General features: G+C 51.3%; 10 protein-coding genes across 10 annotated transcripts; 6 read left to right on the top strand and 4 right to left on the bottom strand.

The window, feature by feature from the left end:
- Nucleotide 1: 1 nt before the first annotated feature.
- On the top strand, nt 2–988 carry DL89DRAFT_160354 (uncharacterized protein). Its single transcript, XM_040883649.1, has one exon. It carries the CDS (start codon nt 117–119, stop codon nt 807–809), a length of 693 nt encoding a protein of 230 aa, XP_040743070.1. The 5' UTR covers nt 2–116; the 3' UTR covers nt 810–988.
- Nucleotides 989–1,338: 350 nt separating this feature from the next.
- On the top strand, nt 1,339–2,775 carry DL89DRAFT_274934 (amino acid transporter; the record flags this gene model as incomplete). Its single annotated transcript, XM_040889243.1, has 1 exon — nt 1,339–2,775. One exon carries the CDS (start codon nt 1,339–1,341, stop codon nt 2,773–2,775), a length of 1,437 nt encoding a protein of 478 aa, XP_040743069.1.
- A 1,987-nt stretch (nt 2,776–4,762) lies between these two features.
- Nucleotides 4,763–5,970, bottom strand: DL89DRAFT_322759 (uncharacterized protein). The gene has a single exon (XM_040891351.1). The coding sequence runs from the start codon at nt 5,860–5,862 to the stop codon at nt 4,963–4,965; it is 900 nt and encodes a 299-aa protein (XP_040743068.1). The 5' UTR covers nt 5,863–5,970; the 3' UTR covers nt 4,763–4,962.
- A 401-nt stretch (nt 5,971–6,371) lies between these two features.
- On the bottom strand, nt 6,372–7,928 carry DL89DRAFT_160289 (uncharacterized protein). Its single transcript, XM_040883647.1, has one exon. The coding sequence runs from the start codon at nt 7,816–7,818 to the stop codon at nt 6,448–6,450; it is 1,371 nt and encodes a 456-aa protein (XP_040743067.1). The 5' UTR covers nt 7,819–7,928; the 3' UTR covers nt 6,372–6,447.
- A 323-nt stretch (nt 7,929–8,251) lies between these two features.
- Nucleotides 8,252–9,316, bottom strand: DL89DRAFT_160280 (RNase Sy). The gene has a single exon (XM_040883646.1). It carries the CDS (start codon nt 9,066–9,068, stop codon nt 8,313–8,315), a length of 756 nt encoding a protein of 251 aa, XP_040743066.1. The 5' UTR covers nt 9,069–9,316; the 3' UTR covers nt 8,252–8,312.
- Nucleotides 9,317–10,287: 971 nt separating this feature from the next.
- Nucleotides 10,288–11,405, top strand: DL89DRAFT_267614 (RTA1-domain-containing protein). The gene has a single exon (XM_040887571.1). It carries the CDS (start codon nt 10,420–10,422, stop codon nt 11,353–11,355), a length of 936 nt encoding a protein of 311 aa, XP_040743065.1. The 5' UTR covers nt 10,288–10,419; the 3' UTR covers nt 11,356–11,405.
- A 54-nt stretch (nt 11,406–11,459) lies between these two features.
- On the top strand, nt 11,460–13,776 carry DL89DRAFT_267613 (uncharacterized protein). The gene has a single exon (XM_040887570.1). It carries the CDS (start codon nt 11,475–11,477, stop codon nt 13,731–13,733), a length of 2,259 nt encoding a protein of 752 aa, XP_040743064.1. The 5' UTR covers nt 11,460–11,474; the 3' UTR covers nt 13,734–13,776.
- Nucleotides 13,777–14,157: 381 nt separating this feature from the next.
- Nucleotides 14,158–15,631, bottom strand: DL89DRAFT_283928 (MFS general substrate transporter; the record flags this gene model as incomplete). The annotated part of the gene is made up of 1 exon (XM_040889759.1): nt 14,158–15,631. The coding sequence occupies exon 1, from the start codon at nt 15,535–15,537 to the stop codon at nt 14,158–14,160; it is 1,380 nt and encodes a 459-aa protein (XP_040743063.1). The 5' UTR covers nt 15,538–15,631.
- Nucleotides 15,632–18,108: 2,477 nt separating this feature from the next.
- DL89DRAFT_267611 (DNA-directed RNA polymerase III largest subunit) lies at nt 18,109–22,579 on the top strand. The gene is made up of 2 exons (XM_040887569.1): nt 18,109–18,154; nt 18,253–22,579. The coding sequence occupies exons 1-2, from the start codon at nt 18,117–18,119 to the stop codon at nt 22,520–22,522; spliced, it is 4,308 nt and encodes a 1,435-aa protein (XP_040743062.1). The 5' UTR covers nt 18,109–18,116; the 3' UTR covers nt 22,523–22,579.
- A 3,341-nt stretch (nt 22,580–25,920) lies between these two features.
- Nucleotides 25,921–26,694, top strand: DL89DRAFT_316804 (uncharacterized protein; the record flags this gene model as incomplete). The annotated part of the gene is made up of 1 exon (XM_040891073.1): nt 25,921–26,694. One exon carries the CDS (start codon nt 25,921–25,923, stop codon nt 26,692–26,694), a length of 774 nt encoding a protein of 257 aa, XP_040743061.1.
- Nucleotides 26,695–26,820: the final 126 nt, after the last annotated feature.

Genomic DNA, 26,820 nt, shown 5'->3' with positions numbered 1-26,820 from the left:
TTTTGCTTACAAAGAAGCTAGTGTCCTAGTCCACCTTCCAATCCACTTAAATACCTTCCGCCCTCCCATCTCCTGCTTGCTTTGTCATCCGTACATTTCCAAATTACTCGCTAATAATGAAGCTCCTCTCCCTAGTTTTCGCCGCCCCGGCCCTCGGCTACCACCTCAACAACCTGACCACGTACGCGAACTGCCGCGCCGAGCCCACGACTACCAGCGCCGTGGTCAAGCAGTACAAGACCGGCGATGAATTCGACATCACCTGCCAGGTCGGCGGCCAGCGCGTCTTCGACTACGGCATCTGGGACAAGACCTCTGACAACTGCTACCTGACCGACTACTACGTCGACACGCCCGTCTCAGGCAACTACTTTACGAAAAACTGCAACTACCAGGGCGATGTGCCCGGCCCCGTCGTTGACGACTACCGCCTGAAGGGCCAGTGCGATGGCGTCGATCCCTACAACTACTACAACTGCGAGTGCGTCAGCTTCGTCGCCCAGAGAATCAATGAGCGCATGGGCATCTACTTCCACAACCGGTACAAGGGCAACCACTGGGGAGATGCGTATCAGTGGATTGAGGCCGCGCATAATTCCAGCGTCAAGGTCGATACCACGCCCAAGAAGGGGTCGATTGCGCAGCACCACCGCAGTAAGCTCGGACACGTCGCTTGGGTCAAGCAGGTGTTCTACCAGCAGAAGAGGGTGATGATTGAGCAGTACAACGTCATTCCCAAGAACTACAGCAAGGAGATTGTCCCCTGGGATCACTTTGACTACTACATCCATTTGACCGACAAGTACTAGTGTGCGCAGTCTCCCTTTGCGTGGCTTTTTCGGCTATATTAGCCTGTCTACATAAAAGAAATGTCCCGGCTGGCGGTGGCCCCAAATATCCCCTTCCCTAATACTTTTTCATTCCAACTACACCGAAATAAGACGCCTTGGCACCCCCTTGCTGCCCACATGGTGTCGTTTGCTTGTCTTTTTTATTTATAGGAGACTTGTGGACCTCACAATCGTCTGTCAGGAAACGCCTCGCTGGGAGCTATTGCATCAACTATCTTTTTCCATCGCCATCGTCTGCCCTCTACGTCTTCTTGCACTTCTTTTTTTTTTTGCACACTTACTATCTTCCCCTCCCCTAAAAACACACAAGGCCTCAATGCATCCCGAAAATATAGACGACATCCAGCTATTGCCCGTGCGCCTGTCGCGCGACTTGTCACAGCAGTCGGACCTATTCTCGCCGCTGGCCAGCCCGGTAACAGCAACCGAGCCCGACTCACCTGACGCCAGCCATGTGCTGGAGCGGAGTCTCGGGCTGTGGAGCGGCATGGCCATCGTGGTCGGGTCGATTATCGGGTCGGGCATATTCTCGACGCCGTCATTGATACTGCAGGAGGTGGGGTCGACAGGCATGACGCTTCTGGTGTGGAGCCTTGGCGGGGCGATCAGCCTGTGCGGCTGCTTGTCGTACATGGAGCTGGGCACGATGCTGCCAAGGAGCGGCGGCGAGAAGGAGTACCTGGACGTGGCGTTCCCGCGGCCCAGAGCCATGTTTTCGTACATGTTCTGTCTATGCGGCGTCTTTATTTCCAGCGCGAGCGGGGCGGCGGCAGACGCGGTGGTTACCGGAGCGTATTTTCTGTATGCAGCCAATGGGTCAAGTGTGAATGCCGACGGGCAAATATCGAAGCATGCCGAGTGGATGCAGCGCCTGGTGGGTCTGGGCGTCGTTATGTTCTGCACCATGGCCCATGCCGTGTTTGTGCGGCAGGCTATCCGCCTGCAGAACCTGCTGACGGTGCTCAAGACCGTGCTGCTGCTGGTAATTGTGCTGGTCGGGCTGGTCGGGCTGGCGGGCGGTCTGCGGATCGACAGCCCGCATAGTTTCAAGAACCCCTTCCACGGTACAGTCCATGATGCCAGCGCATACTCGTCGGCGCTGTTCAAGGTGTTTTTCTCCTATGCCGGCTACACAACCCTGAACTACTCGATTGACGAGCTCAAAGACCCATTGAAGAACTTGCCGCGCGCGGCTATCGGCGGCCTGCTGGTCACCACCGCCCTGTATATTCTGACCAACATTGCGTACTTCTCCGTGCTCACGCCCGACGCCATCATGCGCTCGAATACGGCTGTCGCCGGCGTCTTCTTCTCGCATGCCTTCAATGAGACCTGGGGCCACCAGGTCGTCCCCGTGTTCATCGGCCTGGCAGCCTTCGGCACTGTCATGTGCAGCGTGTTCACGATGTCGCGGATTATCTTCGAGGCTGCGCGTGAGGGCTTCCTGCCATGGGGCCACACGATCGGTCAGGTCAGCCGCTTCCAGTCGCCGCTATATGCATTGGCCATCACGTGCATCATCTGCGTCCTCTACATTGTTGTGCCACCGCCAGGCGACGCGTACAACTTTTTGATCGACATTGGCGGATACCCGACGTGGTTCTTCTGCGGCCTGTCGGTGGTCGGCCTGCTTGTTATGCGCAGGACACACAGCGGCCTCGACCGCCCGTACAAAACCTGGGTCGTCACTAATCTGGTCACCATTGCCACCGCCGTGTACATGTGCATTGTACCGTTTATCAAGCCGAAGACTGGCGTGGGCAGTAGCGACGACTCGTCAATTCCATACTGGGCCGCCCCGTTCTCGGGTCTGCTGTTCATTGCTTTCTCCTGTGCTATGTGGTACATTCGGATTGTCAGGCAGCGTGGGCTGGAGACTTCTTATTACGCAAGGTTTGGATACCCAACAAAATCGCTAGTTTAGCAGCTAACACCACTACAATCGCAGCCGCTGCAATCGCCGCAACCGCTGATATCGCAACTATCGCATACATCGCAGCAGCAGCAGCAATCGCAATCGCAATCGTCGCCACCACCAGTAGGGGTAACTACAGGCACTCCAGATAAAATATCAGCAACTGGCTGGACTGGACGGTCCTCCTTGGCCTGGTCACTGCCTGGTCCTTGAACTACATTGCCACTACCATCCCTAAACCCGTCGTATCCGTTTAAATAGCCTGAACTTCTGGAAGAGGTGGCCATGTTAAAGAGTAAAATTTGTCTTAAGAGAGTGCTAGCAGAGAACAGCGCTATGGAACGAAAAACATGTCGGCTTATGAATGTGCTTCCTGAACCATGGAAAGAGGGAAACAGGTGTTCAGTTTTGATTGTCAATCTCACGGTGCCTGCTTTCAGCTTGGGTCTTACCATGCCGGATGCCAATCCCCTCCATTTTGGTTGCACACATCCGAAAGCTGGCAGAGAAACCAGGAGGGGCTTCGTCCGAGATGGAGGGATTGAAGCAATAAGCGTCAGCAGTTGCATCCGTCGCAACCATTGCCGCAAAGCACTTCGCTGCAGCACTCACAGCAGGAGCAGTCGCCACAGCTGCTGTCACAGAGGACATCGCCACAGCAGCAGCAGCAGTCCCCGTTACCTGGCTCGACCACTGAAGCTATAGGTTGGGCATCGACGACTGCCAGCCCTTGTACTATGTCGCCGCCGGGGTTTCTAAAGTTATCATATCCGTTCAAATACCGCGAGGCTGGTCTAGATGATGATGATGATGATGTGTCAGAGCTCATACTGTGCAAGAGAAAGGGTTGTATTTTCGAAAAGGCAAGCTGGTCAAGTAAATAATTGTAAGGAGATCCTGAGAAACCCCTCCTCAACCGGTATGACTATGGGGGCGTAAAGCTGTGCGAGGCTTATTCCCTTGGACGACAGAAATCGTATGACTCCGTCAATCTTCACCATGGCTGTGGTTGAGAGCAACAGTGGAGGCCAAGACTAAAGCATGGTTGGTATGCTTTTTTCTTTTGCCTTTTCAGGCGCTTTGACTGAGAGGAGTGTAGGCTGTCCGGATCTGTATATGGTCTTGGCATCTTGTACCCAGTATATAGCTCTGTGCTTACCCTTTAAAAGAGAGAATATAGGCACCCGGATGAACATTTCATGCTGGTTACATGGCCACGCAACCACCACAACTGCCATAATATCCACGGATGCAGCCACCACAACAGCCGCAACAGGCACCGCTGTTATTCTCGCCAAGGCATCCGATTGGATGTGCGTACGAGCTGCAGTCAGGTCCTGGGATACTATCACATGATCCATTGCAGTATACATCATCATCTACACGAGTACTCTCCCATCTGCATTGGCTATTTGCTATGGCAGCCGCACCAACAGCACCAGCAGCAGCGCCCGCACCAATAGTAGCCACACCCCGGTTTGGTATGGCGCTTGCAGGGTACTGTGGTGGCGCGTATGTCGGCCGTGAGGCTATGACGCCATTATACCTGGTAGCTTTTGTATGTGCAGAGGTCGCAGGAGATGATGGTGATGGTGCCTTTGATGATACGACATTTCTCATCTGTGAATTGTGCGTGTGGCTCATGGCTAGTTAAATTCTATGTAACGAGATGAAGTACTGTAGTGCCAATTGATTGAGAATATGCGTGAGATAAGAAATTGGGTGTGCCAGAGCACTCTTATAGATGGCTATGTACTGAATGCTAGGGCTGCTCTCCTCTCCTTCAGGGTGCAAGCGGAAAGTTCACTATTTATAGTGCGCTGAAATCTTGCTTTGGATAGCTCAAGGGCTATTCTTGGAGCAGGTGGTATTTAGATTCGGTGGTGATGTATTTCTTTTTTTAAAAAGCAGACACTCTGTTGCCAAATCTCATCATATGCAATGTTCAAGGTGAGAACAGCTGAATGAGAATTCAATGACTTGTAGAAACCGGCGTCAGCAATAATATCCAAAGAACACATAAAAGACAAGAGTACTACTTGTCTATAGACCAGCTGGTTTGCAATACTCTCGAGAGTACAGAGAAATGTTCAAAGCAATAGTTGCCAGTTTTGAGTTGGAGAGAAAAAGAAATAATTGAAAGGAAATTACAAAAGTTACATGGCTGCCAAAGGCAGTTTTGCTCGCTTGTAGTATTTACTCTGCATCCTGAGCCATATCGGCTGCGTACACCTCATACTCGCGCTTGTTTAGATCAGAGTCATCACCATCGACATCCTCGACCTCGACTTCAATATCATCTTGGGCATCCTCCTCATGATCACGCTTCTCAAGATCAGCGTAGTCATCAGCAACCTGAGGACCATCATTGTAGTCCCGCTTCTCGAGATCAGCGTAGTCGTCGGCAACCTGAGGACCATCGTAGAACTCGCGCTTCTTAAAGTCGGCGTAGTCATCGGCGACCTGAGGACCATCATTGTAGTCCCGCTTCTCAAGATCAGCGTAGTCATCAGCAACCTGAGGACCATCATCAAAATCGCGCTTCTCAAGGTCGGCGTAGTCATCGGCGACCTGAGGACCATCATCAAAATCACGCTTCTCAAGATCAACATAATCGTCAGCAACCTGAGGACCATCATTGTAGTTCCGCTTCTCGAGATCAGCGTAGTCGTCGGCAACCTGAGGGCCATCGTAGAATTCACGCTTCTCAAGGTCAGCGTAGTCATCGGCGACCTGAGGACCCTCGTAGAACTCGCGCTTCTTAAAGTCGGCGTAATCGTCGGCGACCTGAGGACCATCATTGTAGTCCCGCTTCTCGAGATCAGTGTAGTCATCAGCAACCTGAGGACCATCGTAGAATTCACGCTTCCTGAGGTCGGCATAGTCATCAGCGACCTGAGGAGAATCGTTATATTCGCGCTTGTCTACTTGGGCGGTGATGTCGTATTCTACATTGGCGAAGGGGACGAAATCGCGGATGTTGACAGGCTCAGGGTTGAGCTCTCCGACATATACATCGTATGAGTCAGCGTTGTCTGGAATAGGAGCGGCAAGGGCGGCAGCGATGAAAAACAGAGAGGCAAAGTTGAACTTCATTGTGAATTTTGGGTGGTGGTTGCTTTTTCGAGCTGTCTGTACAAAAGAGTAGCGTGGTTTTGAGGGTAAGAGAGAAGTATTGTGCTGTTTGTTGATGTAGATTCAGACAACCTTTGCTGCTTTGACAATGGAGTTTATATAGTCGAGATGTAGCCGTATGGCCCACGCTGGGGTCCACGGCTTGCTGTAAACTATCGGTGTTTCTATTATTAGCGCAGTTAGCTAATCGTCTTAGCTAATACTAGCTTGAAACCTGAGCGCTGTAACCACATATGCATGCTACGTCGAGTTAAAAATAGAAACATGGCTAAAGGGTATACTTTCAGCAAAAGGCATGTAACTATCAAAACATGCAAGGTGATATGCAGACATGCATGTCTGCAGATTCTGGTCCGAAAATAGCACAGGCTAATAATAGAATTGCTGTGCTCAACTCGCCATTGGTTCCCAGAAGCAGTCTTTCCAGAATCTGCAATTTCCCAGGTTGCAGCACGCTGCGTGTATAGTGGGGGAGGATGGACAGCCAGTAATTTAAATATGTTCAAACAAGTACAGATTGCGAGTGGTGATTAGGTAGAAGCCAGTCTATATCGAGCCGTAGACAGTGATGACAGCCGTGGTAGCAGTGCGGCTAGCCCTTGACTGAGTTGGCAGAAGCGGCTGCCTGGAGCGGCGAAGAAGGGCGGTCATGAAGTGAACTGAGTCGACAAACGACCTCGCCAATACTAACGCCAGCAGTACTGTAACCCAGATGACAAGGACCTCTGCGGTGTACAGCGCAGTGAGTGAATTCCATACATGGGCCAGGTACGCAGTGGCCATTGCGAATGAGCCCACCGGGTACACGACATGGCACATGGCCAGCTTGCCCACTGTCGGCTGCCACAGGCGTGACAGACGATCACTGGTGTCGCTCCGTATTTGTCTGACCCACGACGCGATGATGAGCACATGGGCGTTGATGAACCAAGCGGCGGCTGACGCCCACAGAATGAGCCCAAGAATTGCTCCCACTGCCATGGCCATTTCACCCAGCAGCAGCGGCGCTGTCGATGGTCCCACAGTGTCAGCCCACACACGCCGGCTCTGCACCCCAAGCAGCATGATCGCCAGAGCGGCCTGGCTGATCGGAGCAAGCGGAAGCAGCATATCCAGAATGCCTGTGGGTAACTCGCCCGACCCACGGCGCTGATGGAGGGGACACTTGATATACACAGCAGTATACACGAGTAGAGGAGTGATGCTGAATCCCCAGAGCACGAAGGCGAACATAAGAACGGCGGACGCCTGCTTTGGCTCAATGATAAGCGTCAAATCACCGGCTGTTGCACTGGCAACGACACAAGGCAAAAACAGCAGATACCAGTGTGGTATACTGGCGTTGTTGATATTGATGGTTTCACCGTTGGCCCGGAACCGGCAGAGTAAATATACAGGAATTGCTGAAGCGGCTGCAACAAGGCTTGCCCATGCCAATGCGCGCCATATCGTGAGCGAGATGTCGGCAAGAAGCGGCGCTGCGGTGACGTCGACAATGCCAGAAAAGTTGGACACTGCCGACAGCAGAGCAATCAGCAGCAGATACACAGCGCCGATGAGCGCTCTGACTGAGGAAATCTGCCAGCCTCTGCGAGCGCTGGAGACCAGGTAGCGTATGCCCAGGACGGGAATAAGCACCAGAAAGAGAACCAGGGCTGCAATCGAGATAATCACAGTAAACAGCACGATTAACCCGTCGCTGTCTTCGCTATATCGCCTGCTTCCCTTGCCACCTCTGTTGCGACCAGGGGTTCTATCACTGCTGCTTCCATCCACATCGAGCGAGCTGTATAGGCGCAGCAGTTGTGCAAACGTGTTGAGGGCAATGACTACTGCTAGCCAGTTTATCGACACAGTCTCAAGCGCAGCAGCTGTCTGAGCGGCCCGCAGCCGAGCCCATTTTAGCAGCGAGCGCATGGTATTATTGTACAAAGGATACAGGCTTATTCAGGCACAGGAGATAGGTGAGGAATAGGCGGGTTAATAAGGAGCGAGCGGAGGCTAAAGGTGCGAAATAATAGTGCGCTTTGTGAGAAGCGGAGAAGAGAAGGAAGGGGTGGAGAAGGGCAGGGCTTGTGTGTGAAACGCTCCGGTTTCACAGTGAACGAGAAGACACCGCTTTCCCGCAGCCGGAATATGCGGTACGCTGAGGCGGGTGGTCTAGTCACAGGGCGACTTTTTGTCATCAGCCAGGAAAAGTCAGAAAGTTGCGATATTAATTCTTGCATTGTCAGTGAGCTAAACCGGGCCAGAAACTCGCTGAGGTGCAAGCAGTATCGGCCGAGTCTAGACCACACATGCGTACTTTTGCAATAATGCCGATGGCAATGGCGTGCGTTCAAGAGATACGCATGCTGGGCATGTCGCAGTAGGTACACGCGTATTATTTATGCGCAGCAGGATATACCGCATTAGTTCTTGTTGCTATAAGTAAAGGAGGTGCACGAGTCCTTGGCCCAGGTGCGTGTCGGGATATAGTTATCTGTGCCCTGCACGTTAAACCAAGCCCAGATTTCGTTGAGGGCGCCGTTTTGGCACTTGATTGCAACGTCAACTCCTAGCGCAGCCTTGATAGCAGCCTTGAACTGTGAAGACTTGTATGTCTTGCCTGAGCCAGGGGTAATGCCAGCCTTAGCCAATACACCATAGTAGTCATACTGTTTGCGCAGGCTCAGGACCTTTGTAAAATAGTCGTTGACATCCTGGTACTTCTTGTAGTCGGTGTAGCAGCTGGGGTCCAGAGTTGTTACGCAGGTCCCGTGCTTGTTCCACTCGTGTGACCAGAACGCAGGGTTGTCGCCCTTGTAGGACGGCCAGTATGTGTTCAGTTGGTCGTATAGCGTGGAGTTGAAGCCCTGGATGATTGTGCCAAGGTCCGGGTACAGGCGCGAGTCGTCGCAGCCATTGTTGCCGGTCTGGGCGCCGGAGCAGGTATTGGGCCACAGACCGTGCAGTGTGAACTGGTCATCTGGGCCAAGGCCCTTGAACCACTGCTGGACAAGTACGACGACACCGTTCTTGGGAGAGCAGCATGTGTCGACGCTTGGCGATGAGCTCTGGCACGATATGGTGTCAGGGGAGCAAGAGGCGCTGTCTTGAGCAGCAGCAGAGCCAGAGAAGGCGAGGGCAGCAGAGGAAGCACACGCAGCGAGGAGCGAGAGGCGCATTGTATATCTGTAAACTATGTGGCTTATAGCTTAGTGGGAGTAAATAGTGGGGACTGTTGAGTGGGGTCAAGGGATATACCTTGCGAGCGTGCTGTTACGAAATGGAACTGGTGTTTGAGGGAATACTATTTCGAAACAATGGAGAGGAGGGCACTAAAAGCCGACCCCCGTTCCTCCTTTTTAAGCTATTGCCGGCGACATTTGACTGAGTGTTTTCAGATGGCAGGCCATGGACAAGGGACATGCTTGGTGCGACGCAAAATGAGATTCACCCAGCACTCCACGTGGTGCGCACTGCACACGATAGCTAGAAGCCATTTGTCAATGACGTATCGGGTAGTTATAGTGCAGTGTATACCCAATTCATACAATAGAATTCCAGATTTCCCACATCTACAGGGTGAAAAGGGTGTGAAAGGGGATGCAGATGGACCTGTCAGACAAATAGTTTGCTAAAAACAACCTTGACACCTGTTGTCAGTCTGCTCCGACGAGTCTACTGGAAAAGGAAATTCGCCGCCCATCGCTCCAGCGCGGTTCCGTTGAAAAGCACAGAAAGAAACCGCCCATATGCGTGGGCGCATGTCAAAAGCAGAGGTTCGTAAGCAAGCCTCTGGCAGATTTTTCTCACCAGTCCAGTCCCCAAAAATGTAGAGCAGATGTCAGACATGCATGTCAGTCGTCCCTCAAATGGGCAGCTGGCGACATAAACTTAATCAACTAATCTATGGGCGATGGAGCATGGTATTAACTTCGGGTTGCTGTCGGTGGGGGAGAGGGGTGTTGTTGGTGAGAAGAGGGCAATCGGTGATAGACGAGATTTATGGAATGTTGACGAGTTTACTCACTTTTTCCCTCTTAGTTGCGGCGATTCCGGCACACGTGCCTGTTGACTCTGCCCTCATATTCTGTCCAGCCCATGGGGTGGCCTAGGATCTTGTGTGGCAGCCGAGTCATGCCTTCGAGATAAATGCTCAGTTTAGCATTCATCGGCTGGCTGTGGTTGCCCAGACTAGCACATTGTTGGCCAAAGGGTTTTTTTTAGGACGCCTCACTGTCGCCAACCAATAAGTGGGTGTAATTTGCTCTCGGATCCGTACACGGGCATCGGAGGTGAAGACGGCATCGCCAATAACAGCGCAAGGTCCGCTAATGATCCGCGATAGCAGATGGCAGGATGGTTCTTGGCATACACATTTCTTGTTATTCTGTTGAGTGCTCTCGAGAAAAAACCTGGCCTTAGAGAGGAAAAAATCAGCGGCAAAGTAGAGCGTCTGTTGTTTCTTCTCTCTTCCCCCCGCTCTCTATCTCTCCCCTCCTTGCCCGCCCCTCTCTTGTATCCTCATCTACCATGAATCACGTTTTGCCCCAAGTCGACAATCGGCTCCTGTACTTTACGTACTTCCCGGTCAACTACGCTCCTGAAGTTTCAGCGGTCGTGTACTTTGCTGTCTGCGGCGCCTTGGTATTCCTCACTATCCGGTCCCGCGCCCAGAAATGGCTGTACATTTTGGCCGGGACGGCGTTTGCAGAGGGCATCGGCTACATATTCCGGACAGTATGCGTTTACAAAACAAATATGCTGCTCTATGTGCTAATGACTCTGTTCCTGCTGCTACCGCCCAATGCAATGGCTCTTTTCAACTACAAAACACAAGCCGAGATCATCCGCCTGTCCAACGTCGATACCAGGCGTTTCTGGCTCAAGCCCAAGTTTGTGACGTGGTTCTTCTTCTCCAGCGATGTGTTCTCCATTTTGATGCAAGGCGCTGGTGGTGGAATGATGACCAGCTACGAAATGCGTAATACTGGAAAGATGATTGCACTGATTGGCCTCATTGTGCAGCTCTTCTTCTTTGCCAGCTTCTTCTTCATCTCTGTCCATGTCATGCGCAACCCTGCGTATACGGTACGCCAGAGCAAGAAGGATGCCAGCCCCGAGGCGGCCAAGAAGAAGGTTATGTGGGTCCTTCTCAGCACCACCATTATCCTGTACCTCCGCTCCATTTACCGTGTCGCCGAGTTCGCTGATGGCTATGCTGGTGTGATCTATAGTTGCGAGTGGGCGTTCTACGTGTTTGACACTATCTTTATTTTCTTTGCGTTCCTTGTCTACGTGTACTGGTTCATCGGCCACAACTTCACCAGGGTCGTGCCTGGGCTCAGAGACCAGGGTGGCGATATGGTCCATAGAGATAGCACTGTGGCCAACAACAGTACCACCGGTCTGACCGATGCCCACACCCCACCATACAGCGACAAGAAAGTATCGGCATCCAGCTTTTAAGAGCGCAGTTTTTTGAGCCATACTCGAATAAATATGCTATTTGCTGATAATTCTGAAGGCGGGTGGTGGTCCGCCCACGGTCCAGAGTGGCTCAGAAATTAACTATTTCCTTTTTCATAATGGACTCAACAACCCGGTCGCTACATAATCGACACAGCGGTCAGCTAACCCGCAGAGCAGCGCCCTCGCAGGAGCCCAAGTCAACAGCACGCTTTGACGAGTTTACCACTGTCGACTGGATAGAAAACGACTCCAAGGAGCGGCGGCGCCTGCATACACTATGGACACACCTCGGCTCTGGCCCGCTGGCTTGGCTACGGTTGGCGTACGAGTCGACAGTCGCATGGATTGTGGTTCTGCTGGTTGGCATGTTCATTGGGGTCAACACTGCGTTGATATCAATCATCACAGAGTGGCTCAGCGACACCAAGCTCGGTGTGTGCTCGTCTGCGTGGTGGTTGAACGAAAATTTTTGCTGCTGGGAGACACCAGACTCGGATGTCTGTGAGGACTGGATTACGTGGGACCGAGTGATCCTGGGCCACGACTATGTGTTTGTGCGCTGGCTTGCATTTGTCGTAATAGGCACCTTAATCGCAACCACATGCGCGCTCCTGGTCCGCGAGTACGCGCCGCTGGCAGCTGGCTCTGGCCTGCCTGAAATCAAATCGATACTGGGCGGGTTTGTCATCCGAGGATTTATGGGCGGATGGACACTGATGATGAAGAGCATCGGGCTGGCAATGGCTGTTGCATCGGGCTTGAGTGTGGGCAAGGAGGGGCCTGCTGTCCACATGGGCTGCTGTGTTGGCAACGTTGTGTCGCGAAACTTTTCAAAGTACCGGCGCAACTACGCCCGGCAGCGCGAGATCATTTCGGCGGCGGCAGCGGCTGGCGTCGCTGTCGCCTTTGGGTCGCCGATCGGCGGTGTTCTGTTTTCGCTCGAAGACCTGAGCTCTCATTTCCCGCTAAAGACGATGTGGAGGAGCTTTTTCTGTGCTCTGATAGCCACAGTCAGTCTGCAGGCCATGAACCCGTTCCGCACAGGCAAGTTGGTAATGTTCCAGGCCACGTACGACCGCGACTGGCACTTTTTCGAGATCCTGTTTTTCGTGATCTTGGGCGTATTCGGCGGCGTCTACGGTGGCGTCTGCATCCGGCTCAACCTCAAGGTTACTGCGTTCCGCAAAAAGTACCTAGCGCACCACGTGGTAAAAGAGGTTGCAGTGCTGGCGCTTGTTACAACTGCTATCACATTTACCAACAAGTACACTCAGCAGGACATGGGCGAGCTACTATCCTATCTGCTGCGCGAGTGCAAGCAGGGCGATTGGGGTGGCATCTGTGTGGCCGAGAACAGCTCGTGGGTGATCTGGGGCTTGCTAATGGCTACTCTTATCCGGGCAGTGGGCACGATCTGTGCATACGGATGCAAGATCCCCTGCGGTATCTTTGTGCCATCCATGGCGGTTGGTGCGACATTCGGCCGCATGCTCGGAATTGTTGCCCAGTCGATGCACAGGGCGTATCCCAAGTCGGCACTGTTCTCACAATGCGCGCCCGATACTCCATGCATTACACCCGCCACCTATGCGTTCTTGGGTGCGGCGGCTGCACTGTGCGGTGTCACGAAGGTTACAGTGGCCGTTGTAGTGATCATGTATGAGCTGACGGGTGCCCTGAACTTCATTGTGCCAACTGTGATTGTGGTGATGGTTGCTCGCGTCATTGGTGATGCAATCGTCGAGGGAGGGATTTCAGAGCAGCTGATTCTGCTCAATGGCCTGCCGTTCTTTGACGAAGAGGTCGACTTGCTTGACACGCCTGTGGCTTCAATTATGCGCATGGATGTGCAAATGCTTCCAGCCAACGGAATTCAGTACGGCGAGCTGCGCCAACTGCTGGATGATACACAGAATATCAAAGGGTTCCCAGTTGTTGACAACATCCATGATGTACGGCTAGTTGGATACGTGCAGCGCGATGCGCTTGTACGAGCGCTGCTCAGCGTGCGGACTGCTGGGGACACAGCCACGTTTTCCTTTGGCAGCAGCTCTTCTGGCGAGAGCACGATTGAGACAAGCCCGTATACTGCTGAGGCTACACTCGACAGCGATTTGCAGCACCCATCCTCAGTTACCAATCTTTCTTCTCTGGTGAACACAAGCCCGATTACAGTCAGCCCACGCACCGCAGCCGATACGGTACTCGAGATATTCCGCAAGCTTGGCCCGCGGGTGATTCTGGTGGAAAACGAGGATGGCCAGCTAGCTGGTCTGCTTACACGCAAAGATGTCCTGCGCCATGTCCGCCGGCTGCATGACGAGGAGAATGCCAGCGAGCAAAGGGCTGCACATGATGGATACTCGCAGTTGTGAATATTAAAATTTGGTGGTATTATAAAATGTATCCAGAGACCCGAAAACCAAGATATGCAGTGTCAGATGCCTTCTATCGGTGCTCATGGTAGCCCACGAAATACAAATGAATATAAACAGTGTGTGCCTAAAAAGACCTTGGTTCAGCTGTCTGGGAGGAAGATACTAGGTAGCGTGTTCTCCTGGTAGTAAACTATGCGGGTGGTGATAAAACCAATCGTAAACGTTTGCAAAAATATATTGGAAAAACCATGTGGAATCCCTGCTGCTAGGAGCCAGCAAGGAGTATTTAAGCAAGCGCCGAGTGCGCATACGGAGCCCTTAGCTAAGCCGTACACGGCCGTAGATAAAGCTGCGCCACTCTCAGTAAGCCGCCTCAGGTACGATGGAACCACCCTAGCGGCATGACAGATACAGTAAACTCTTAGGCTATGACCTTCTCATCAGCCTCAGCAGTATATTCCTTGCCGGTGACAACAGCATCATCATCAGGAATGGCATCATTGACATGATCCTTCAAATTCCAGACGACATAGAACATCGGAATGAGCGAGATGACGAGCAAGACCCAGTTGCCAATGAGCTGGTGCATAAACGTGACCTTCTTGGCGTCCAGCTGCCACGCAACAGTGGCACCGAGTGACTGGATGCCCTTGTAGAAGCCGGCGTAGCGCGAAAGCTTCAGGTTGTCGTTGGTAAGAGCACCAATGATCCAGTAGGCAAAGTTCTGGTACAAGGCATCACCGACACCACAGAGCAGGTACAGGATGATCGGGCCAGCAGCACGGCCATGCTCCGTGAAGTCGATGCTGCCTCCAGGATAGTCGGTATCTTCATTCGCGGTGGGGCCGTGGGTGTAGCGGAGCTGCAGCTTGAGAGTTCCTCCCCAGATGGCATTGAAGAACACGGCGACGATACCAAAGACGATGAGGCCACGCTTGCGCTTGGTCCACTCTTGCTTATCTAGAAGGAACGACAGAAGGTACGAACCAACCATCTGGAATCCCCAGTAGAAGATGTTGTTGAAGCCACGTGTGCGGACGTTGAAGATGCCACCATTAAAGCAGTTGAACTGGTAGCCGTAGAAAAAGTTGGATGCAAAGGACATTGGAAGCAGTGCAAGCATGGTGGGGTTCAAGAACAGCTTGATGATCTCAATGGCCTCCTTGCGAGCGCTGGTGTACTTGACCAGAACGACCGACGAACCGTCATCACGCACGACTTTCGCAGGCGGGCACAGGGCTAGACTCAAAAAGGCACCCAAGCACTCGAGGATAACAAAGGCGATGTAGACGCCATCTGCAAGGGACTTCTTGTCACTATGGAAGTTGATGGCGAAGGGGAGAATACCGCCAAGCATACCACCAAGGTTGAAGATGATCCAGAAGACGGCAATGTACTTGCCCTTCTCCTCCTCCCTCGGATACGAAACCATGATCATGCCTTGCGCAGCCCACAGGATACCGGCACCGACACCAAGGAGTGCTCCCGCAGCGATGGTTAAGCCGCCTTTCTGGGTGTGGTTGAGGTAGATATACGAGCCAGAGTACAGAGCATACGTGAAACCAGAGCCAAAGATCGTCCAGCGGACACCGAACAGGTTGACAATCGATCCGCCAATGACACCGAAGACGACGAACGTGCAGTAGAGAGCCGTGTTGGCGTTAGATCCGGTAGTATGGTCAACTTGACCACCACCACCCATACTGTTGAGGGCATTATACATGCCTGGGTTGAGGAAGCACACGAAGCCCACGATGATAACCTGGGTCATCGGGCTGTTGTAGCGTGGGAGTTTAAACATTATGTACAATGTTTATCAGAGATTATTAGTATTGACGAGTAGCTGGAGAGATTAGAAAAATTATTAGTGGGTACACAAATATAAAAAAGTGAAGATAGATTGGAGATGGTAGGGGGAAAGAATGGATGGAGGGACTCTATTTATATGTCCACAGATGATGCTGCTTCCCGCAAAACCGTTTGCAAATGGCCGATGTGGTGGTACATTTTTCGGAAGGCTAGCAGGTAAACGGTGCTGATTCCCACCCTACGGAGGACATTCCATAGGTACAAAATATTCATCTTCCCACAGCTGACAGGAATCTGCACAGCGCGATGGCCACAAATCTGCATAAGATGCGGCCATCTGGCACATTTCTGCTCGAAACCTGTATTTTGTGGAGCCCAATCTCTTTGCAAACGGTCATGGCCCAGATCTCGCAACAGAATCGAGGCTACTCTGGATGTATGCAGATCCCTTCTCTGCTCGCCGTCAAAGGGAATAAAAGAAGGCGTGATGCGGGGAGTGGAGTAGGTGCATCGGCGTATGTGGGCTGCCCACATGATCTTGTCCAGGTGGTGCGGACTTTGCCTCCATGCATGCCTATTTTCATACAATATCAGCCAATCTTGAAGATACCCTCACCTACCATCGCAGATTGACCGAGCTGATGTGCCATTGCTATCGGTTTGAACAGGCAGTTGCAAGATACTGTTCTGCAGCTGTATGCGTAATGGCCCGGGTCCAAAGAAAAGGTGCAGCTTTGGATGTTTGTCCCGGCATGCATGTGGGCAGTTCCTGATAAGTATAGACATCTAGAGGCAGGAATCTCCGCTCAAACCACCTATTGGCTATAAATAATGAATGCCACCAGGTGCTAAACACAAGAAACACGATAGGAGATGGTATCTCCGAGAGATTTGAGTCGGGTGCTGTATTACTACTGAGATATGATAGCAAAAGGACTAGATAGAAAACACATGCAGTGCTTCTATACTGCAAACTATCAAGTGAGTATGGAACATATGTGGTGCCAGGTGCCCTTCTTCTGTCAGCACTCATCATAGCCTACAAAATATACTTAAATAATACAGTGCGTGCCTAAAACGACCTAGGTCAAATGTCAGGGAAGAGGAAACTAGGTAGCGTGTTCTCCTAGTGATGATTGTAAATGTGCTGATAAAATCAAAAGTAAGCGTTCACAAAATTATATTGGAAAACCAGGAGGAATCCCTGCTGCTAGGAGCCAGCAAGGGGTATTTAAGCAAGCGCCAAGTGCGCATACTGAACCCTCATCTAAGCCGCATACGGTCCTGGATAAAGCTGCGCCACTCTCAGTGATTAATCCGCCTTGGGTTAGTTGGAACCACCCTAGCGGCATGACACATAGGCTATAAATACAGATTAAGACGTCATTATATTGTGCACCAATCATTATTCTATATTAGATGGAGCAACATTGCAGGCTGTAGTGGTAGCAAATGAGTGCTAGAAGCACCGAAGATGTGGCCGCCGTAGAGCCCTTCTGTGCGGAAAAGCAGCCGAATTCTCAGCACTTGTCAAGGATGATCATTGTATACTAGTGATTTATCTTTTCAGCGGAAAAGAGCATAGAGCAGTGTCGTATGAGTGTGTTGCAGATCTAAGGAACAGCAACTATATACAGTCTCCCTCTTATAGAATAATACAATCATCCCGGAGTAGGCAACAGCCAAAGCCGCCCAGAGGTAACAGCACCTAGTGTGCCCCAAATAGCATGCAGATGCTTGATATTTAGAAAATTTAAGAGATCAGTACTTGTAAGAAACATCTAATGATGTTGCCAAACTACCATATAGTGGGCTGGTGGGAAGGTTTACATACTATCATATATCTTAGTTACTTGGGTCCAGATATAGCTGAACTGTACAAATTATGCAGGATGTCAGCAATAGTCAATCTTAGATGATGGAGGTTGTTCATAGTTACTTATCTGTACAATAATTATTTATGCATATTGAAACTACTGGCAATTTCAGTGAAATATAAATTTCACCCAAACTGCTATCAGCATCTTGGAAAAGTTTCAGTGAACATAATTTCCTTATAGTTGCTTAACCACATCTATTGAGATATTGACTTTTGTTGCCTAATAATAATTAACCCCCTATAGCTAAATTCCAAACAACTTATATTTATAAGTTTAAGAATGACTGCCACACTATGACTTCTCATAAGCAAAGCTGAAACATATTCCTCTAGCTCCATTTATCCTATAAAGATAACAAACAAAAGAAACACCTCAAAATCCAATTCTTATGCTTGACCCTTTCCAGAGTAGTTTGATTTCATTTCCAAGCTGATGAGAAGTTCATACTATCATGCAACTATTCATCAACAACCTGATCATAATAAATAGCAGTATTTCCCTAATAATATCTAAGAAACTTTTATTGCTCACTATGCGAAAAATTATACTGCTATTGTTCGGATTGTTGATTTTGTATGTCAGAATCCAAATGGTGGCCGCAGCAGTATTTTCATACCATTCACTTTTTCCTTCAATCTATACTCTAAAAAGCTCTTTTTTAAAATAGTACATATTACAAGTTTTATGAAAAATGAAGGGGCAGGTGCTAGCACAGGCACCGAAGCAAATGTAAGTAGTGCAGCCGCGGCCGCACAGCCAGCTGCCACAACGCCGACCGGCCAGTTGTCACTAACCCTTTGACCTGCCCTGATTTTTCTCTGGCGTAGTCATTGCATTCAGTTTGGAGTTCCGAGCCCACACGATATTCGTCAGGCGGCGGAGGTGGTGATTAACCAGCGCGATCTCTACACGGCCGAGACTCGCAAGCCTGTCCCCAATGGCGTACTGGATCCGCGGCTGGGTGTGTCGAACAAGAACGACATTTGCGAGACGTGCGGACAAAACATGTCGGACTGTGTCGGCCATTGGGGATTCATCGATCTGTGCGTGCCTGTGTTCCACTTTGGCTACTTCAAGATGACGCAGACGATTCTGCAGGATATTTGCAAGACGTGCGCACGCGTGATGCTTGAGGAGTCGGATCGGCGCATGTTCTTGCGCAGGCTGAGGGCCCCTGGAATCGATGGGCTGCAAATGCGCCTGATCGTAAAGGCAGTCAATGACCGCTGCAAGAAGGTCACATATTGCCCACACTGTCTGGCAACCAATGGCGTGGTGAAGAAGGGTGGTCCACTGAAGATTGTGCATGACAAGTACCGCCAGAAGCGCACGGCCGACGAGCAGGAGGACTACAGAAAGACGCTCGCGAATGCGGTAGAAGCCGATCCACAGCTGAAGCCGTTTGTGGAGAAGGCGCAGACCGAGGAGATGACTCCGCTGCGTGTGTACCAGCTGTTCAAGAATATTTCGGACGAGGACTGCGAGCTGATGGGAATGAACCCGGACAGCGGCCGTCCGGAGTTGTTCTTGTGGACCAGCGTGCCAGTTCCGCCAGTTTGCATTCGTCCGTCGGTCGCTCAGGACGGTGCCAGCAACGAAGACGATCTGACTGTCAAGCTGTCAGAGATCATCTTTACCAACGCGCTCATTGAGACTGGCATGAAGCAGGGCGCTGGCACGATCAACATCATGGAGCAGTGGGACTATCTTGGCCTGGCCATCGCCATGTACATTAACAGCGATGTGCCTGGCGTGCCCATTTCGGTGGTGGGCAAGCCAATCCGTGGCTTCACCCAGCGCTTGAAGGGTAAGCAGGGTCGTTTCCGTGGTAACTTGTCAGGAAAGCGAGTCGATTTCAGTGGTCGTACTGTCATTTCGCCTGATCCCAACATGCGCATCGACGAGGTTGCCGTGCCGCAGCGTGTGGCGAAGATCCTGACCTACCCGGAACGCGTGACGCCGCACAACCTGAAGCGGCTCCAGAAAAACGTGCGCAACGGTCCCGATGTGCATCCTGGTGCCAACTTTGTTGTCTTTGGCTCCAGCGGCCAGAAGCGTATGCTTATTCGGTCGATCCGCGAGCAGACTGCCGACAATCTGCGTGTCGGCGACATCGTTGAGCGCCATCTGGTCAACGGCGATGTTGTGCTGTTCAACCGCCAGCCGTCTCTGCATCGTCTGTCGATTATGGCTCACTCGGCGCGCGTGATGCCCTGGCGCACGTTCCGCTTCAACGAGTGTGTGTGCACTCCCTATAACGCCGATTTTGACGGAGATGAAATGAACCTGCATCTGCCGCAGACTGAAGAGGCACGTGTCGAGGCACGCGAACTGATGGGCGTTCGCAACAACCTGGTGACGCCGCGCAATGGCGAGCCCATCATTGGAGCCACCCAGGATTTCATTACCACCGCGTTCCTGATCACGCAGAAGGACTGCTTCTACGATCGGTCTCAGTTCACACAGATCGTCTCTTATTGCTTTGATGCCAACGTGTTCATCGACATTCCGCCGCCGTGCATCATCAAGCCGCGTCGGCTCTGGTCGGGCAAGCAGATCATCAACGTCCTGATGCGGCCCAACTACGCAACCAAGATGTCCATCAACTTGGAGACCAAGACCAAGATGTTCAAGCGCTCTGCCATCCCTGATCTCTGCCCCAATGACGGCTACATGATCATTCGTAACAGTGAGCTTCTGTGCGGTTCGCTTGACAAGAGCGTCGTTGGTGACGGTAAGAAGAAGTCGATCTTCTTTGTTGCGCTGCGCGACTATGGCACGGAGGAAGCTGCAGCGATCATGAACCGCCTGGCCAAGCTGTCTGCGCGTTGGAGTTGCAACCAGGGCTTCTCGATCGGGTTGTCAGATGTAACTCCGGGCAAGATCTTGAGAGACCGCAAGGACAAGCTGATCGCCGACGCGTACAGCACGTGTGACGGGTTCATTGATGAGAGCCGGCGCGGTGTTCTTGAGACCCTGCCAGGGTGTGATCAGGCGAAGACACTCGATGCCATCATCACTAAAGAACTGAATGCAGTGCGTGATAATGCCGGTATGATCTGTATGGAGGAACTTGACCGTTTCAATGCTCCACTGATCATGGCCCAGTGCGGGTCCAAGGGAAGCCCTGTCAACGTGTGCCAGATGGTTGCCTGTCTCGGCCAGCAGATTGTCAGCGGCACGCGTATTGCCGACGGATTCACTGACCGTACTCTGCCGCACTTTTTGAAGCGCTCGCGCACGCCCGAGGCGAAGGGATTCGCTGCCAGCAGTTTCTACACCGGCCTGTACCCGACTGAGTTCTTCTTCCATGCGGGATCCGGCCGTGAGGGTCTTGTCGACGCAGCTGTTAAGACCGCTGAGACAGGCTACATGCAGCGCCGTCTTGTCAAGGCGTTTGAGGACCTGCGCGTACAGTATGATTCATCTGTGCGCAACTCGTCGGGCACAGTGGTGCAGTTTGAGTACGGCGGCGATTCGCTTGATCCCTACCGCCTCGAGGGTGATGGTGTTCCTGTTCTCTTTGACCACAACTGGACGTTCATCAGAAACACCACCGAGGTATCGCCAGATGAAGAGCACCTGGCACCATTCCAGATCAAGCATATCGTCGACAAGGTCATCCTGGAGCCGCGGTTTGTTGACTGGACCAATTCGTACTGGCGAGACGAGATAAAGGAGTATGTTCACCAGTCGCTGGCGGGACGTCTTGGCGAGCTGCGTGCGGCATACAAGCTTAAGCCATACCACGACATCCCCGCTGAGCTGACCGGCGAGTCCGCTAAGCCCAAGGGCCGTGGGAAGAAGGCAGCGAAGGCAGCTGATTCCGTGGAGGCGAGCTTGGAAGACATACTTTCGTGGTCACTGGGTAAGGCTGATGCCAATGCACCATCTGCGGCGCGCAGGATCGTCGACAACAAACTCGTTGTCACCCGCATATGCCTGGAAAAGTTCCTTGACCTGTGTATTACCAAGTACCAGAGATCGCGTGCCGATCCTGGCAGTGCGGTTGGAGCCGTTGGAGCGCAGAGTATTGGAGAACCGACCACGCAGATGACGCTAAAGGCGTTCCATTTCGCCGGTATTGCTAGCATGAACGTGTCGATGGGTGTGCCGCGCATCAAGGAGATCATCAACGCAGCCAAGAATATTTCGACGCCTATTGTCGAATGCAAGCTGATCAATGAAGAGAGCGAGTCGTCGGCGCGTATCGTCAAGGGTCGTATTGAGCGCACATTGCTAGGAGATATCACTCAGAGCATCGAGGAGGTGTATACGGCGACCAGCTGCTATCTTGGCGTCACAATCGATATGGATGTCATCAAGAAGCTGCAGCTGGAGATCGACCTGGCCGACATCTGCAATGCAATCGCAAGCGCGCCCAAGCTCAAGATTGGAAATAATGTGCACATGGAGCCGCCCAATAAGCTCAGTGTGTATGTGTCGTCAGGCAACCAGAAGCAGTTGTTCTACCAGCTACAGGTCATGAGACGTGCCCTGCCCAACATCATTGTGCATGGTGTGCCCAGTGTGCATCGGGCAGTCATTATGAAGAAGGAAAAGGGCACCGGCGTAAAACTGTCTGCGGAGGGATACGGCCTGCTCGAGTCGATGAACACCGATGGTGTCGATGGACGATATACGCACAGCAACCACATCATGGACAACCTCAAGATCCTGGGTATTGAGGCGGCACGCACCCAGATGATCAAGGAGCTGGCGGCTATTTTCACCACATACTCGATCGTCATTGACCAGCGCCATCTGATGCTCTTGGGTGATCTAATGTGCTACAAGGGCGAGATTCTCGGCATTACCCGGTACGGTATCGCCAAGATGAATGACTCGGTCATGATGCTGGCGTCGTTTGAAAAGACAACCGACCACCTGTTCGACGCCGCTGTCTTTGGCAAGCGCGACATGGTGCACGGTGTGTCTGAGCGTATCATCATGGGCCAGCAAATGCCGATTGGCACTGGCATGTTCAAGCTGCTGATGGACTATGACCGCAACATCAAGCCGACCAAGCGCCCGCTGCTGTTTGACGACCCAAGCCCAAGCACCGCATCGTCGATACCAGTAGCTATTGCTGCGTAAGCTTTCTTTTCACACCATTCTCCCAGAGTTATAGATCGATTTAGCGATCTGCCACTAGAATACAAAACTGACCAGCCACTCTTGTCAACACAAATTTCTTCAAATCTGGCAGAGAGGTTAGCAAATCGGCGATTGGGCATAAGATATCTAGCCCATAGCATGCATGTCCTGCAGTGCAAAGTGCTGCTTGCTATTGATTATTGATTGAATACTAAATATTATGAAAAAAGGAACAGGAACAACTTCAGAGCGTTTCACCAATGAATAATGACAGCTGCAATCTGGCTACATTGGCCAGGTGACAAAGTAGTGGCCAATATCTACTATAACAGGATAATTGCATTTATTGGCTATTTGCGGTCTAAGATGGCTGACCACTTGGACTGAGTCCAAAACCAAACATACATAAGTGCGCTTTTCATCAAGAACCGAGAGGGATTGAGCTTGAATAGGTCGCCATATGGTTTCTTTATATATGCTGGCAATTCCAGTATTTACTTGAATCACAGTTCTAGGAAGGATATAATAACTATGGATTATGATACCATCTGGTGGAGAGTTAAAAAGTAGAAAGCTCTCTAAAGCAAGACGCAGTCATAGAATTTCGAATATAGGCTTTAACCAATTGTGGACTCTTATCCCTCTTCTTAAAGGCTAAACAACACCAGCCGTGGTATTTTGCATAGGTAAAATATTTTTTCAAAAACGAGATAGTATGGAAAATCAACAGAACACTGCCCTTCCTTTCTAGTATATTAACCTTAAATCTAACTATTTTAAGAATATCGATTCCCTCCACAAGATGAATGAGGAGTGGTGACGGGAACATTGTTGACTGAAACTGATCGGCATGGTCTACGATAGTTTTACATGGATTGCCCTAATAGACTATCACAGTTTCATGCTTCGCTCCTCTCTTCCCGCTGTCTGCTATTGGATGCGATTGTATTGCGAATGCACTTAAAGTGGCAATGTTATGTTAGCATGACCAAAAGTTTACATTTACACCTGCCCTACCTTTAGATCGCCTATTTCTTATTATTTACTACTAGAATTGCTCTGCTCGCGATGCGAGCTCGGCTGCTAGTCAGCATGGGTTGACACGTCGATAAGGGCATCACGGCGAACCGGTCATTTGAACGTGTCGGATGGTTGTTGGTGCAATGTCGACCATGGACATCTCCCACCTTGGTGACCTGCTCAGCGTAGGCGCTTCAGCGCTGGCTCGCTGCTGCTAGCAGCAGAATCGCCTGCTGCTGCACGCTTCTTGCGCGGCCTCTTTGTTGCCAGAGTGGTGCCAGAAGCATTGGCAGCAATGGCCGTAGAACGACAGAACCGTTCAGGAATACTTCCTGAATCACAGAGTGGCTGGAAAACGAGTCTGAAGTTTAGAACTGCTGCGAAATCGCGGTTCAAGAGCCGAGACGAATAGGCTCGTCTGTATTGTGCCATGGCCCGCTTACATGACTCGCTTGTACAGCGGAGAAGGCCATGGCACTTCACAGTTGGGTTCTTCGATCTCTGGTAGGGCCGCGGATTGGGAACATGCCGGAATGTCTGCAGTGACTTTTCGCAGCAGAACGGGCACATCGACGATATCCGGAATTCGTCGATCAGATAGACTTCAAAGCCATGGTGCTTGAACTTGTCGCGCCATCCCTTGCCACGGATCGGCGCATGGTGTCGGGCCATCGGCGCACTCCAATTGCCCATGGTCAGCACTGGATCTGGACCAAACTTGCTCCGGAGTTTCGCGGCAAGCCTGTGGTCTGCACGGGCCTGGTTCATGAATGAATCAAGGCGCAACTTGCGGTGAAGCGGGTACACCTTGGGACTGGTCCCGACACCCGGATGGGCCTTCCAGCGCCTCTGGTGCTGCTTGTTTGACTTAGTGAGCTGCTGCTCTGGTAACCTTCGCGCTGTCATCGTGCTGGCATAAAACGGTGCTAGGACACACCGCACAGATGCACGGGTAGCAACGTAGGCACGGAATTTTGCTGGGCTAAGGGTCCGGCAGCAGTGCTTGGAAAGCTCTGCCTCTGCTCTGCGGACAGCATCTTCTGGGACTTAATCCTTTGTAGCCCAGTGAATCCTGTCATAGTGGCGCAGCTTGAGCTCCTTATTGCGCTGCTGCCGTGTGTAGCGGTAGAGCATTCTTTCACCTTCTTTCCCATTGCTGCTATTTTCGTGCATCATGTATAGCAAATCGCTCCGACCTGGATCGATGAATACACAGCGGCCTTTCAGATTCTGCAGCTCTGGCTGTGGGATCTGGTGGATATGGCGACAATCAGCTGTAGCATTGCCTCCTGCAGCACCACCTCCTGCACCATCAGCATCTACTGCACCATCAGCCTTGGATATCTTGTCTTGCAACAAAATGCATATCGTTACACCATCTGTTGTTGCCATTCCGTGGAATTTTCTATCACCATGCGCCTTAAATGGCTTTGATGTTAGATCTGCGACCCGGCCCCACACATCCCACACAGGTTGTGTGATCCCTTGGACCGGGTCGTGTGCACAGACTGGGGGTGCTGGTGCATATGCATTGTTAAGTGCTGCAACAGTGTCTGCTACTGTCGCCGATGCAGCAGCAAGCGAATCAGCCGCTACTGCTGCAGTTGCTGCAGCGGCCTCTGTTTCATCTGATGGCATCTTTGCTGCTTCGTGTGCAGCCTTCTCGGCCAATTTTTCGCCCTTTTCTGCTGCTTTCCTTGCCTCTATTGCTGCCCTCTTTGCTGCGTTGATCTTGGTAACCTGCTCGCGTGTTTTCGAAATAAACACCTGATTGATTATTTGCTTGTCCAAACGCACATGGCCTGGGATCCATGATGTCCGCAGAGGCAAGCATTGGGGGGGGGGAGACTTGCCAAGCTGCTCATTCTCGATAAGCTGGCATAGACGAATGTATGCACGCAGATGCTTAAGTGGATTCACCTTGGCATCATAGTATCGGCTGCCTTTGGCGAATCTGTACTTGGCACCATAGGCATTAAGGACTGGTGCCAGCTTGTTGTAGATTGCAAGCATCGGCGGGGTGAGCACACTGAGATCAGGGTGCCTAAATAATTTCTAGCGGACGGTCGGACACTTTTTGGACTATAAAATCTTATATATAGGTAAAGATAAAGATTTATATCCCAACTTTACAAGGGACACTGCATAAACTTGATATTGAAATGGGCCGCAATTACAAGCGAGTCCCCCACAAACGGGATCTTTTAGGTCAACCAGATCATATTATTGTGTACAGCAGTTTGGTTCTCTACTGTGTGACGGCGTTGATGCTGATATACGCATTGGTCAACCCCCAGTACCTTCCACTAAAGGCATGCAACCTTACGCTTGTCGCAATTATGTATCTCTTGGGTCTTGGATGGTTTTAGGGCTTGTTCATGGGCAGCGTCCTCATGCTGGGCGACTGCTTGTTCCGGGCCTGTTGCGGATGGATTATTTGGCTGCGTGCCTTGTGCAGATTTGTATTCTTCTGTACAGTTGTGTTCCGAAACTATGCGCTGGACCGCATCTTTGTTCAGGGAAAGACATATCGCAGCTGGAGCATGTTGACACCAGTTGGTGGACTTGCAATATCCCTGACTGTCTTTTGTGTCGTCGCACAGGCTGTCCCAGACTGCCTTACTGTCATATACCTAGACTTCTACGAGTCATGCCATTATGTGTATGGATTCCGCTACACTTGCATTGCATTGAATTGGGGGATGTGGTCGCTGTGCCTTGTCATCACCTGGTGCTGTCGCAATATCCAAATCTGCTTCAATGAGTACCACGAGTCGCTTGCCACAGTTATCCTCCACTTGCTTGACTACCAGAAAATGACACTAGCGCATTGTTACCTTCCTGACTACGCTTTACATGACTGGCAGTGCGGACTTGCAGCATCGTACGACTTGCTTCTGACACTTGTCGCTATCTGGATAGTTTTGCTCTACCCCATGTACCAGTGCCTATTCCATCATGAAGGGTACCTGCAAGTGTGGCTAAAGAGGCTGTCTCAGGATGGTCTTCGCCGAGAGTACGAGGTTCAAGGTAGCACATCGAATGAGTTGAAGCAGTTCACAGGATCAGCAAAGCTCGTAAGGAGCACTGCATGCAATCAGGCTTACGATGCTTCACCACAATGTACACTTTACAGGTCCCTTCGACTATGATAGCCCTGCTAGCAGTGCCATCTATCCAAACGATTTAGAAACAAGTGAGTAAATGGCTCACCAGATATTATAGCTAAATAGTTGCCAGCACATATACGCAAACCAACAAGCGAGTCTACAGTTAAT

Source organism: Linderina pennispora (assembly GCF_002104995.1).
Source record: "Linderina pennispora strain ATCC 12442 chromosome Unknown DL89scaffold_7, whole genome shotgun sequence".
In the NCBI taxonomy this organism is placed as follows: Eukaryota; Fungi; Kickxellomycota; class Kickxellomycetes; order Kickxellales; family Kickxellaceae; genus Linderina; species Linderina pennispora.
This window is presented reverse-complemented; position numbering and strand designations above follow the sequence as displayed.